General features: G+C 41.5%; 1 protein-coding gene across 1 annotated transcript in view; it reads left to right on the top strand.

Moving 5' to 3' along the window:
• The first annotated feature begins 4,044 nt into the window (after window positions 1-4,044).
• nrbp2b (nuclear receptor binding protein 2b) overlaps window positions 4,045-14,324 on the top strand; it is a 42,331-nt gene continuing 32,051 nt past the window's right edge. Inside the window, exon 1 of the mRNA XM_003439141.5 lies at window positions 4,045-4,766. Coding sequence (XP_003439189.1) covers window positions 4,647-4,766 — 120 coding nt within the window. The 5' untranslated portion in view covers window positions 4,045-4,646. The remainder of the gene's footprint in view (window positions 4,767-14,324) is intronic.

Here is a 14,324-nt window from a genome sequence, read left to right as displayed (position 1 = left end):
TGCATGCCTGAGATCTTCAGGCCCTCGAGTGGCAAAACATTAAAAACAAGTATGAATCTGTCGTGGAAATCAATGCATGGGCTCAGGAACACTTAAAGAAATCACTGTTTGAGCATCCAGTTCAATGTAAGTTAAAGCTCTTTCATATAAAGTAGAAACCACGCGTGAACATGCTCCAGAAATACTGTGTTTGAAAAACACATTGTGAAGAGGAAGACCCAAACTCAGAATATCAGGAGGGTGAGCAGTTTATTTAGGCTGAAGAGTAAAATACAAACGGGAAGTGAAAATCTTTGATTAACAGAAACCTACACTATGAAACAGGAATACTGAAGATGTCTGATGTTCTGACAGTGAACAAGGGGAGACGCTGACAATAAGACAATAAGACAATAAGGAGGTGATCAGGAGAAGTGGAGACACACAGCAGAACTGAGTAACTAATGAGGCAAGATACACAAACAGAACATAACGCACGAGGCGAGAGACCATCAGAATAAAACAGGAAGCATAAACACAGACGGACACTAAGACTCATGAACTTGACACAGACAAAAGGTAAACAAACATGGAGCCATGACAGACTACAACAGGGACGCTAGGAAGGACCCACACAGACACTGGACTACAATGAACAGGACACAAGAGGGAACTAATTAAGTCAAGAGATTAAGAACTAGAATCATGAATAACTAAACTAGGAAACACTGGAAAAAAGCAATGAGGAAAAAGAACTTAAGCAAAAATGATTCAAGACCACAGAAGCTGGGACTACTGGGAAAAACCCAGAAAGCATGACACTGCCGTCTTCTCTGGGCCAAAGTTAGTTTGTAATGGATTGAGAGAAAGTGTAAAAGAGTTCAGAGGTCGGATCGTTCACAATTTGAAATCAGTTTTGGAAGACGTGCGCACATGCTTTTCTGGACTAGAGAGGAAACAGACCATCTGGCTCAGTTTATATATAGTCCATATGCTTCCATCCAGACAACGTCTTTAACAGGGAAAGCCACGATATTGTTATGGTTTAGCTCCTGCAGGTGGGGATTGGTTGATCAGTGGGCTAAATATATTTTTAAGGATCAATAAAGAAAGAATGTTTTATAGATCTTTTAATGTTGACCTTATCTACTTGTGTGGGATGCGACGCATAAACTTTGTGTTGGCTTCTGAAGTGGGACATGCCAGAGTTCATAGGTTTATGCCAACAGTGCAGAAAAAAACTACCCATAAATTCAAAATCTCCTACTTTTCCTTTTCTTTCTGTTCTTTGATCCTAAAAAAAAATAAGGTGGAAATAATCAAATAACCATCATCTTCTACAGTTTCTATGCGTGCACATCAATATGATGCAATTTCATTTAACAAATCTTTCTCTGAACAATCAATTCTTGAGACCAGCTTTGACCCCCTATAGCTGGAACAAGCCTCCTCACTGGATATGCATGACCAAAGATTACCCAGGATCAGAATGTTATGGGGGCCCTATAGGGGTTAAAGCTGTGATGCACTGCTAAGGATTTTGATCATCTTGAGCAGGATCTTGAGCACTTGTGTTTATTTAAAAAAAATCATCCCATTACTGTAAATAATGATTTTCTTCTCCAGTTTCCTGTAATTTTCCTCAGATGCATTGTTCACATATTTCTCTTCTATGTGAAAGTCTGATATTTATTATCATTGTTTCTAAATAGTCTTGTAGTCTTGCATGCATCATCCTGCTGGTTCTGTCCCTCTGTGGTCTCTGCTGTACTGCACCGTCCTCCCAGTGGGAGGGTTTAATTGTAGCTTAGCCAAGAGCACCTTCTGCTTTCTAATTTCTGTCATATAAAACTACAGTCCACTCCCAACATTCAGGCCTTGCTTGATTACAAATAAGAAGAAAACAGCACCTCAGCCTCAGGCTGTAATTTAATAGAAAAATGTTCAAAGCCTGTAACTTTGCCGATTCTTTAAACAGAAACTTTCCTTCTTATAGATCAAAAGCTTCATTGTCTTTTTTTAAAATTGGGAAATAAAAGCACAACAAGCTGCGGGAGCTGCTGTGGTTTCTGGTTTTGTTTCATTTGTCTGAAGCTGAGTCCAAATTTAGTTTTGGTTGCTGGTTTAGGTTTATGCTGTTAAAAAAACAAAAACAAAACCTGCATGAAGAAGAGATATAAACTCAAACCGCAATGGGACTTGGCAAAACAAAGCAACATATCACACAAACAACGTGTTTGTTGGATTGAACTGAAGCCACAGGATAAAAACATGTTTCAAATATTTCCACAGTGAGTCTCGCTGACCCTGCTGGGCTTTCGACCAATCAGAAGGAAGCTGCGTGGATGGGTCATTGGACAGACCCACTGAGCAGAACATCTGTTACTTGGAAAACAGCTACAAAAATGTAGGGTGACAACAAAAGTGAAGCAAAACAATCACCAGCAGACAAAATCATTTCTTTCTGTATCTCTGAGATCATTTTGGGGGAGCTCTACATGAGTGTCACTGCCATCAATAACTTCAGCATATAAATGTTTACAAAGAATTTGATGATGTTGATTTAAATGCAATGGCATTTAATTTTCAGACTTAATTATGCCTGTTTTATTGTGAACAACAGATTCCCCTGCTATAAAATACAGCTGGGGGTCGATTTCATGATGTTTCAATCATTTCAAATTAAGCACTTATAAATGTACGACTGGCCCCAGTCACAGCTACAAAACAACATTGTGAATGTGTTGCATTAAGTTATAAAAACATTACATGATGTAGAATAATAACTCTGCCCTGACTTACATTAGTCAAATACTTTGTACTTACATCTTTGTGTGAAATTATTGTGGTTGCTTTGTTGCCATAGTTTCATGTCTGTGGGGTTTTGGGGATATTTTGGGGATTTTCCAGTTTCATTGCCTTTCTGGAAGTTTGAGTGCTGTTTAAGGATTATAATTATCAGTTTACCAGCTTTAGAGTTGATTGATTTTTAATTTTTTTAATTTTATTTTGTGTGTGTGTGTGTGTGTTTTATTTGATTGCAGCCCACCTTGTGTATCTCTAAGTTGAGTATTAACATTTTGTCTCAGTGTTTAGTCAGTTACTTCCTGTTTTAATGTTCGTTCTCTCTTGAGATCTTGGTCAGACTGTGTGTTTGTTTTATTTTTTATTCTGTTGTCTTTTGTTTTTCGACTCTTGGATTTTTTGGGGGGGATTTTTCAAACCAGGCTTATAATGAAAGGTTTGTCTTTTGGTTCCTTTTACCTGTGAATCTCACATTTCAGTTTTTTTTTTTTTTTGCCAGCCCTGGACACATTCAGTGTTGGGTAATCAGCAGTATTCTCACAATGTCAGAAGCTACTGTTGCTTCCATCCAATAATTTTGTTAACTGTTTCTCCAGTCCCAGCTGTCAAAGGCTGTCGCCAGTTTGAACCTATGATCCTCTTGCTTGTACCCAACGGTGCTAGCCACTGCTCCACTGTGCCACCCTAATGCCATGTTTCAAACATGCCAAAATATGACCTAATGCAACATTACCATTAAGTGATGCTGAAAGGGCCCTCTCCGGCTTTGCTCTATTTATATCCTGTACAAAAAGCTGCTGTGTTGGAAGCTCATTTTAAATCTTGCAGAAGTTTCAAATAATGAAGGCAGCGTATGTATCAAAGCTCTGTGCTAAAAGCTTAGGCTTCATACTGCTCTAAACACTCATTTTCTTTTAGTTTTTTCTACTCTTGTGTCTGTCTGATGTCATAGTCAGCTCAGGCACACAACCCCGCCCACCTGCTGTTTAAGCCTCCTTTGTCAGGGGAAACCCATTAAAAGAAAGACTCCAGGGTTAAAATATGGAGCTGAAACGCGATAATAGCGCACCTTCTGTCACATGCACCTTACTCGGGCCTCTCAGTGCGACAGTCTCCAAACTGGCTGAAATATTATAGACTCGAGTTACTTTCGTGTATATCGATTCTAGAAGTTTGCTTTCCACCCGGCTCCCGGTTTCCATGCATACATGAATATATAGTGCGCGCATAGCGGCCACTTTACGGTATTTAGCTCCATCCGTCTGCGCACCGTGCCTGGCAGGAGCCCACAGCTTCAGATCCTGCAACGCCGACAATGACGCGTGTGGGAGATGGTCGACAAAACTGAGTCTCCTCCATAAAGCAGACGACGTCTGCGTTGGGAAATGAGTGCACTGGGCTCAGAGGGAATTCTTTGGCTTCGCCGATCGAGCTTCGCTTGATTGTAAATGGACAGATTGGCAGGAGAGCATTTCGCAACCTCTTTTACATGCAGCCTACAGGGCGCATGAAGTCTGGGGATATATTTTCCACCCCGTTTAGTCCGGCCAGACGCGCAATGCATGCACTTGTGTTTTTTATCTAAGGAGGGTGTGGGATTCCTTTTAACTGTCTGAGGATTGCCGGGCTTTTCCTTTAAGATAAACCAGTTTGTTTCTGCAAGATGTTTTGAGCGCCAAGAGGGTTGGGAGAGAGAGAGAGAGAGACGTTGGCTGGCTGTGGGAGGGGGTTCTTACTGCGCACACAAGCGGCTCGCCTCCTCTACCCCACAACAACAACAAAAACACACAGAGGCGATAGTGAAGGAGCGAGGGAACGCGGAGAAGTGTTGGAGTGGAAATCTGGAAATATACGGCGCTAAAATGACGATGTCCGTCCCGGAGAGGAAGTCAGGATCGGAGGGAAAGGAGGAGGAGAGCGAGGATGAGAGCGAGATCCTGGAGGAGAGCCCCTGCGGCCGCTGGCAGAAACGGAAAGAGCAGGTTGGTCGGTGTGCATGAAGGATACGTGTGAGTGAGCGCGTTTCTGAGCAGAGCAAAGGATCTGCTCCCCGATCGGGCGGTAAATCAATTGAGCTGTCCTCTCTGGCCACGCTGGACCCACCGTGTTATGCAATGTGTGAGCCAGGCCGAGGTGGTATTGCCCAATGCTGTTTGGCACCATCCCAGCAGCATAAATCTCACACAGTGACATATTTGTTGATCAGATTATAGTCCACAGAGTCCATTTGAGCGAGTCTGGGTGGCAGGAGGAGTTTCACAGAAAAACTGTAGCCAGATTTCTGCTCCTGTGCAGGATCTGCACAAACATTCAAATCCACATCTGGTTTTATTATTGCACACTTAAAAATATCGTTGACATCCAGGTATTTGCAGATGTTTTACGAAGAGGACAAACTGGAACTGCTTGTTCAGTTAGACCCATTGATTAATCAGCCCAAAGAGAATTACTGGACAAATTAGTTGCATGCTTAAATGTCAATAATTTTCTGGCCTCTTGTTTGTGAGAATCTGTTCCTTTTCTTTTAAATTGAATGTATTTCTGTTTTTGAGCTCTGAGCTTTAGTCATCTCTAAATGTTAGGACTAAAGAAAAATTCTTACAAAGTTTATAAAGAATTCAATGGGCAGTTGTAGCCTCCACAATCTTTTTTTAATACTTAGTATTGTTTTCTGGTATTTGTTCTGTGATATGTCCAAAAGTATCTGCAACAGTGTCCACATAATTGGTGAGACTGGTCCTTTAATTCAGGCTCTGTTTCTGTGCAGTGGTGCGAGAGCTGAATTAAAGGAACAATCTGATAGATTTGAGTATGCAGACTTTTTTTCCTGCCCTTTTTTGGCCCTTTGCTGGTAAAATGCTGATTCAGTTTACTCCAAAACAAAATGCTGCAACTAAGAAAGTTGTGTGCAGAAAACACGAATGGATTATAAAAGTGGCTGTAGAGTAATTTGCAGTCTCTTAACCAATCTATGAATTATTACATTTTTAATATAGATTTAACAGGGGTGTCAAATTTAGCACCTGGGGGCTGGAAACAGCCCGGCAAAGAGTCCAGTCGGAAAATGTGAGAATTGCAAAGAAGGAGGGCAAAAACTTCAGACTTTTAACTGCATTTTCAGACGCGTGGCCTGCAGTACTACACTAAAGTTTACTAAGTAATATATAAACCATTAAATGACAGAAACTTTTAAGGTTAGTATGTCATTAGATAACAGGAAGGTTCCTGTTTTGACAGTTGATGGCACATTTTCTGTGATTTCACAGTAAATGTCTTTTAATTGCAGGTAAAACTCTGGATAATAAGCTGCCTGTGTTATTTTTATAATTATGCATTCATTTCTTAAAGTGTAATCCTAAAGAGGCGTGTTGACGGGTGTTTTATATTTACTACAACAGCTCAGAGGCGTTGTTGAAAGTGCACTTCCTTTTCTTAAAATATCTCAGGGTGCTCATCATTAACTACACATTTTATAACTGGATGGTTTATAGCTCATTTACACTAAAAGGAAGAGAAACAATTTGCAGGTCATTTTTGTTTTTGTATTATGTGTTATTAGGCAATCATTTTGATTGGTCTGGTCCTCTTGAGATCAGACTGGGCTGGATCTGTGGCCACAGTGTAAAATGAGTTTGACACCTTGATGTATGAACCCAGTGACACAGGCCTAGAAACCGCCCGGGCGGGAGAAACGTGTATTTTCCTGATTGCTGGAGGTTGCTGCTGCGTTGCAAACACAGAGTCCTGCACTGAAAACGTACTTGCAGTTGCTTTGGTTGCTAGCAGAAGTAAAAGTTGTAGCTTTTGAAGCATTTTTGCCACTGTGGTAAAAATAAAAACTTTTACTTTAACAGTGACCAGTGTAAATTTCCACTTTGCAGCACTTTTTTTTGCAGGTTCATTACTGCTTAAGTAAGTAGTTGGCAAGTGTTTGCAGACGAGTCCATGCAGACTGAGCGACCAAAGCAATCACAAGGAGGTTTTTGGTGCTGCAACCTTTGCAACTGATCAGACTGGCGACCAGCCTCGAGGCCTGTATGAGTGACTCCTCTAAGTGTTCTTTAATGACATTAGGGTCATCATGTGTTCACCATATAACTGCTTCTGTTTAAAAATGTGATATGGGTGAAGGAGGGAGGTGCATAACTGTAACAGCATCGAGAGCAGATTCACAAATCCATGAGTTGTTGTTTTTTTTGCAGGAAAACTTTCGGTCACTCCTCTGTTAATTTACTGCAAGTTGGACAAGTTCAAGCTTATAGCAAATAATCAGCTGCAACTTTGAACATGGTGAATTTTCATTCATTTGATCAAACAGGCTCTGATTCTCAGTGTTAAACAAGCAGATTTGAATGTTTTTCTTAGATTTATATATTTCTGTGTTTGCTGTTTGAGGCTTTGTGCTGAAAAAATACCAATAAACCAAAACCATTTAAGACATTTGTCCCAAGATGGCTTAAAAGATGATGACAGCTCTTAGCTGCAGTGTTCTTGTCCTTGTGAGCATCAGCACTTCAGCTTCATTAGCAAAAGTAAATAAACCGTTGGCCTCACTCGAAGCTCCCTCTCCCTCATGTGGCCTCCATGTTTGTTCCAGTATGTGTGACATTCCCAGCTCTCCGCATCGGAAACGTGTCTGCACGCACGCCGTGTAAGCCAAACAACCGCCAAGATGCTCAGTCATTATCAGAGAGAAGAAATGGTTCAGCATTGTGAATCTGCGGGTGTCGCCTTCGCTAACGGCTCCAGATAAGACTCAGAATTTAAGTTGAAGGTTATCTCTGGTGCGCACACAGGGTCCTCGGCATGCACAAACCACCTGACCTCGCTGCATTCTCACTACCATCAAGTGTTTTTCATGCTAGAACACACACACACGTACATAAACCCTACCCCACCCCACCCTAGTGATTTTCCACCCATTGATTACCCATCTGTGTGTTTTTCTGAGCCACCTCCACTGTCACTTTTTCATTTGCCCCACACTGAGAGCATCAGTCACTCATGGCTGGTAGTAGAAACCCACATGAGAATACTTTTCTTATGTAGCTATGCATGCTAATAATGTAATTTGTTATATCTTATCAATTGATTTGTTTTAATTGTAGATTACACTATCAATTTCTATTTATTTATTCTGTTTTATCTCAGAAAAGTGGAAAAATACCAGACTGCATAAAACTCAGAGTCTCCACCCCCACTCCAGCCTTTGTTTAGTTTCTTTGTGCTATTCTGAACAGAAGAAAATTGGATCAACCCCAAATGTCTGTAAGTCTGGGACAGGATCTGCTGGTTGCTAGAGCACTAGCTCTGCTGCTGAGTTACACCTGAATCACCCAGTAAATACAGGACGACAGGACTTGGACTCACTGGTGTCTGCGCATCTTCTGGTTCAGACAAATTAACACTTGTTGCTGTGGGAAAAAAGAGATGTCATCACCTCCAGTGATGCTATTTGCTCTACTCCCTGTTACTCCTCTGCTGCTGAGGTCTTTGCTTTCCTCCCCTTCTCTCTATCGCACACGCACACACACACACACACACACACACACACACACACACACACACACACACACACACACACACACACACACAAAGTAACAGCAGAGAGAAACTATAAGCCATGCACCTACTGGCTGCTTTATTAGTTACATTTTGCTAGCACCTGGTTGCACTTCCCTTTTCCTTTCATTTCCTTTCAGAGCTGCTGTAATTCTTCATAGCACAGATTCAATATGGATTCAGAGATTTTGGTTCATGTCGGCCTGACAGCATCACACAGTTGCTGTAGATTTGTTGGCGGCACATCCGTGACACGAGTCTCCACTTGCACCACTTCTATTAAATTGAGACTGGTGGCTGTGGAGGCTGTTTGAATGCAGTAAACTCACTGTGATGTGGAGCTTTGTGATACGGCGTGTTATCCTCCTGGAAACTGTGGTCATAAAGAGATGGACATGGTCAGAAACAACGCTTTACCAAGGCAGGATGGATCGATGCTTTAATGATGCTTACAGCAGATTCTGAATGAGAAATCGAGACTCATCAGAACAGGCAACAGTTGTTTAAATTCTCTACTTCTGTAGTTTTCTACTCTCCTGTTTTGGTGAGCCTGTGTGAATTGTAGCCTCAGTTTGCTGTAAGGTTTTACATGTTGTCATTCATAGATGTTCTGGCCATTCCCCTCTGACCTCTGACATCAACGAGGCTATTTCACAAAGAGAACTGCCGCGTCCTGGATATTTTCTCTCTTTCAGACCATTCTCTGTAAACCCTGGAGATGGTTGTGTGGGGGAAAATCCCAGCAAATCAGCAGCTTTTGAAAACCCAGACCTCAGTTTGAACTTCAGCAGGTTGTTTTGACCATGTCTACATACCTAAATGAACTATTTACTGCTGTGTGTTTAGCTGATTAGATATTTGTGTTGACATTCAGTTGAATAATGTCCCTAATAAAGTGGCCTGTGAGTGAATATATGTTTGCATAATGCAGTGGAGACTCACACTGCACTGAAAGGAAACAAAGGCAGTTAAATTAGGTAAACACTGTAAATAAAGCCCAGGGTCTTTTGCTTGTTTCTCCACTTTTGTATGCAAATAGATTTTTCATCTGTGTGAAAATCAGCACTAATGCTTATGATAGGCTTTTATTTGAAGTCGGTAAGCCAGGGCTTAATCTAGGAATTTTAATTTTTTATTAATTAATCTTTTTTTGCGTGTCTAGTTCACCCTTTTAGCATTATCTCAAAGGGGGTGCTTGAGCAACAAGCAGTTGCTTAAAGTCAGTTTGTCCTTCTTGAGCCAACACAGAGTTGTGATATTCCTCTCGGACTCATCGCTGCTGTTGTGTTTGGAAAGCACAAAGTTGTGTGAGCAGAATCAAAACAGCCGTGACGTTTTCGAATGTGGTTCGTTGCTGAAAGTCTTTCCAGGCAGTTTTTTTTTAAATATTTCCATTTCAGTGTTGGTGTGAAAGGAAACCAGAATTGTTCCTTGAAGCAGCGCCACAATATGGCACGAGAAATCAATCAAACTGAAGCCGGTGGCTTTGCTTATTACTGTCTTTGCAGGAACAGTTGAGTTAAAATGGGTGGACAATTGTTGCACAGTAGTGCTGAGCTGCAATCCCGCCGCTCTTTATTAACACGCCTATAAAATCTGCACATCAGCAGCAAAATGATTTATGAGCTCATGATTTACATTTCTGGCTGCTGCCACGTATCGTCTGATTGAGCCATCTCGAGATTCCCTGAATGGGAACCTTCGAGCTCACGCAGCACATTTAATTCCAGTTTATCTCAGATTTGTCACACGTTTGTTTTACTGATCTTTTTGTGAGGAAACGTGTTGCGCAAAATTTTGGCAATTGCACGCCGATTGCTCTAAAGCAGTGTGTTTTATCAATGAGGTGAAAGGGACAAAAAGACAAAGACTTGGCCTTCCTTTTAATGTTGCCCTGCATAAAAGTCAGTGAATAATCATTATAATAACAAAAGCGTTCTCATAAACCTGCAGAACTTGTCTTAAGCTGATCCAGTGACAGCTGTATGAACATTAATGGGTTCATTTAACATAGTTTTAATGGTCCCAGGTGCAAAATTGAATCTAATATAAAACTAAGTTGTGATATCTGTACAGTAGGAGGCTCATCCACCCCATTCACACTGGTCTGATCTCTGTTTGATAATGGAGCAGGCCGGGCCCTCAAACCCACTCCAGCTCTGCTCCGTAGTGCACCCGGTAGACTCGGTGCTCATTCCAGTAATTGCTCCATCTTCTATTTCCAGGATCTGCCTCCATCTGCAGACTGGTGTTAATTCATGTATGAGTGTGTGCTGATGCTGCTTCTTTTGTTCCCCCTGTTTGAAACTCACATGCATGTGTCAGCTTTGAGCTAGAGGCCTGGGCAGATATGTGGAGCTATGGGTGAGCCAGAGGCCTTTCACTGTGACACAGCGGGAAGCGCACTTGGATAGAGCACAGCAATGGTTTTTATTACGCCTTTACTTTTTCTACAGTGAGAAGTCAAAGATGTCAGGTGTGAGACACCTGATTATTACATCTGTGGCATAATTATGTGACGATATTTAGGGTTTTCCCAGAGAAATGTTAAGCAACCTGATTCCCCACCCAGATCTTGTCTTGGCTGTCGGTTGTTTTTACTTGGTTAGTCAACGATTGCTTAAATGAGAGTCACAATTTTACATGGTGTCAGTTTTGTGATCCACTTCCCTGACGGTAAGTATACTTCAACATTAGTTAACCCGTGTTTGCTGTACAGTATGTTCATCATAAATCGTAAAATGTACACAAATGATTGAGAAAAAGACATTTCAGATGTTTGTTCAGGATAGTCAGGTTTCAACACTGAGGGGGATTTAATAACGCACCAAGAAAACTAGTTGTACAAATATATGTAGGGTTACCAACATGTGGGATTTGGGCAGACCTGTTTGATTATTGTCCGGTGTCTCAAATCACAGTTTTGGGGAAGAAGTGACGATGCCTCCATCCAACTAATCCCAAATGTCCGCTCTTCTGTCAGACATATCTGTAAGAATACCACGACAGGGGCAACCTGGACGAGATCGTAGCATCAGAAGGCTGCGATCACTGCCATCATCAGTGCAGATAGGGTTCGTTTTTGTCACTGATTAGGTTTAGGTCAGGGGTGTCAAACATATGGCCCGGTGGCCTGAATCGGCCTGGCAGAGATTCTTATCTGGCCCACTGGGTGGAAAATGTGAAGAAAGTCATCGATTTTGGACTTTTAACTGTACATTCAGTATTTAAATCTTTTCCTGCAGGTAAATACTAGACCAAAGTAAACAATTAAATTACAATAAAGTTCCTAATTTTTTTCAGTCTGGGCACTTTTTCTACCTTTTCTGTTATATTACACATTTATTACTTAGAAATTAATCCACCAAAAGCTGCACTGATAGATTTCTTCCACTTACAGCAGCATCAACGTGTAGAAAAAATGAGACATGCTGTTGAATCTGCACTTAATAACTGAAGGGTTTAATGTGTGGTTAAACTTACTTAGGCTTATGTGGCCCACGATGTAAAATGAGTTTAACATCCCTCAGCATATTCATAAAAAGGTTATGAGAAACAAAATATGAGTGTCATTCCCACGCAACACAAATTACAGTTAATTTACACATTAACGTAGCTTGTAGCTAAGAAGGTGGATATCAAGTTAATGTAATTATTAGTGGCTAATAAGAGGAACTTGAGTTATTACTTGAAAGATGTGGGATATGTTAAAAAAGGAAGGAATCTCTGTAAATGTAAGCTCGTATCGTAACCGCGTATCTGAAGTTGGGAAGCCCAAATGCCTGTGTCGCCTTTGCTTTTCTCACCAACCGTTCATCAAGTCCTCTTCGCGCTTTGAGGGAGTGTTGCTAGAGATCCAAAGAAAGTGAGTGTGAAGTCATTAGCAGGAGCATATCCTCATGTTTTGGCTGAAAGTAGTTTTCTCTTGAGTTTTCATGACAGCATATCATTCGTCAAAAGGGATTGTCGTTTAAAACGTTTATCACAGTTATACATAGAGCCGTTTCAGGACTGCTAAGAAGAGACTTTTGGAAACACTCACCAAACCTTTAGTTCGATAACTCCAGTACATCACACATTGCGTGGGTTCAAATCCACCATCTCGCTGTGGTCTGCATTTTTCCCCAGTGTCTGTGTGGGTTCTCTCCGGGTACCCCGACTTCCTACCACAGTCCAAAAACAGTTAGCGGCCTTATTTTAAGGTTAATTAGTGATTCTAAATTGCCCGTAGGTGTAAATTCTTTTAACGGTTTTACCTCACTGTCATCGAAGCAAAGAAAACTTTGTTTTTACTTTTCTCCCCTTGTAGTATTTAAGCCTCTGTTTCCCAAAACATGCGTGCCTTAGTGGTCATGTGATGTTGGTATATACAGAGATTATTTCTGCAGCTGTGCTAAAAGGCACATCTGCAGGGAGCTAACTGTGAACTTGTTTAAAAACACACATTCTCAGCAAAAGCATATTATGTGAATAGCCTCAGGCTCGCTTTGGGCAGGATGCAGACACAACAGGTCGGTTTTGAACAGCCCTCTTTGACCGCATTAGTTCAACTTAGAAGATTAACCTTTAGCACAGATCACTTCCCCATCTAAGTCCACGTCAAGCTGTGGATTGCTGCCCGTCCTCGGGGGTCCTCCTATTAACTGACACTTTTAATTAGACATGCAGGCTGGTTTGACAGCTGTCCTCTGAGGAATGACTTCAGCTCGGGTTTCCTCTCACTGGAAATGGAGAGCAGGGGCAGCCGGCTTTTATACACCTGTTAGTAGCGGTACTCTCCTGCTGCCGCTAAAGGTTTAAAGCTTTGCTGTGAAAAGCCATTTACACCCGTTAATTCTTAGAAAAGAAAACTAATGATTGGTTCACATGAGCCCATCAATTGTTGACTGTTTCATTCATGCTAGGAGAATGGCCTTAAAGAGCGCAGTGCAGGTGTGTATGACAGTTGGTCTGTTCACCACTTTGAGTCTGACCTAACCTAAATATCTCAGCATATAGGACAGCAACCACCTTGCAACCAAGAAAAAAAAAAGTGGTTTCCTGCTGATTTAACTGAATTTTCTTGAATTTGATGATCAAATAATTGCAAGTAGTAGCGACAAATAACCGCTCACCTTGAGGCTGAGTCCTCCAGGTGATATTTGGGGTGGGAATCATCGAAATGTAACTCCTTTAACGTTTTTAAATGCATTGATAGATTGACTTTTCTCGTAAGACCTACAAAACAAGTAACACTTTGTGTTTCGCACTTATTAAATCTTAAACTAATGTATTGTTGTCACATTAATACAGACCATAAGTGGACCAACAGTAGCGTCATCACACAAAGTAAAGCTGCGTTGCTGCTGATCAACAGCTGTTCCAGTCTATCTCGCCTCCTTGTGTGGGAATAGAAAAAACCTGCAGCTCTGCCTTCTCTGAACACATGGGCTGATTTATGAATGACTCACTGACGCGCTGTAATTTACCTTTGTATGCGTGATGACATGTGTGTTTTACAGCTCTCTTTGACCCAGTATTCGAGATTGCGGCGGAGACGTGTTCTATTTTCATCTCTGCACTTTGTAGTCGCAAACTTTTACTGCACGTCTCTCAATCGGCGAGGGGTGTTGAAAATCAAATCGCGACTCGATGTTTACCCCCAGCGTTAGGTTCATTGGAGCCAGTTGTTTTTGTTTCAGTGGTGCCCGTGAATGGAGGAGGCCTGTTTGCACAAAATGTAGCACCTGCACGATGGATTACTCACCGGTCAGCATGTGGATGAGGAAACTGGTGCTAATTCGTCCACCCTCTCATATGCACAGACAGTCATCATCATCGTGTCTGTTGAGTGCAGTATAGCAGTTAATTAGAGAGTAAGTGTTGTGGCTGTCACTAACTTTGTGACATGTGGACAGAGGAGGGTTTAGTTTCATGTCTGTTTTTAAAGATGTCCATCTTCACTGCAGGCAGGTACAGTAACACAGTCTTTGAGGCCG

This window comes from Oreochromis niloticus, linkage group LG9 (assembly GCF_001858045.2).
Source record: "Oreochromis niloticus isolate F11D_XX linkage group LG9, O_niloticus_UMD_NMBU, whole genome shotgun sequence".
Taxonomy (NCBI): Eukaryota; Metazoa; Chordata; class Actinopteri; order Cichliformes; family Cichlidae; genus Oreochromis; species Oreochromis niloticus.
The sequence above is the reverse complement of the archived record's forward strand: the minus strand, read 5'-3'. Positions and strand labels throughout refer to the sequence as shown.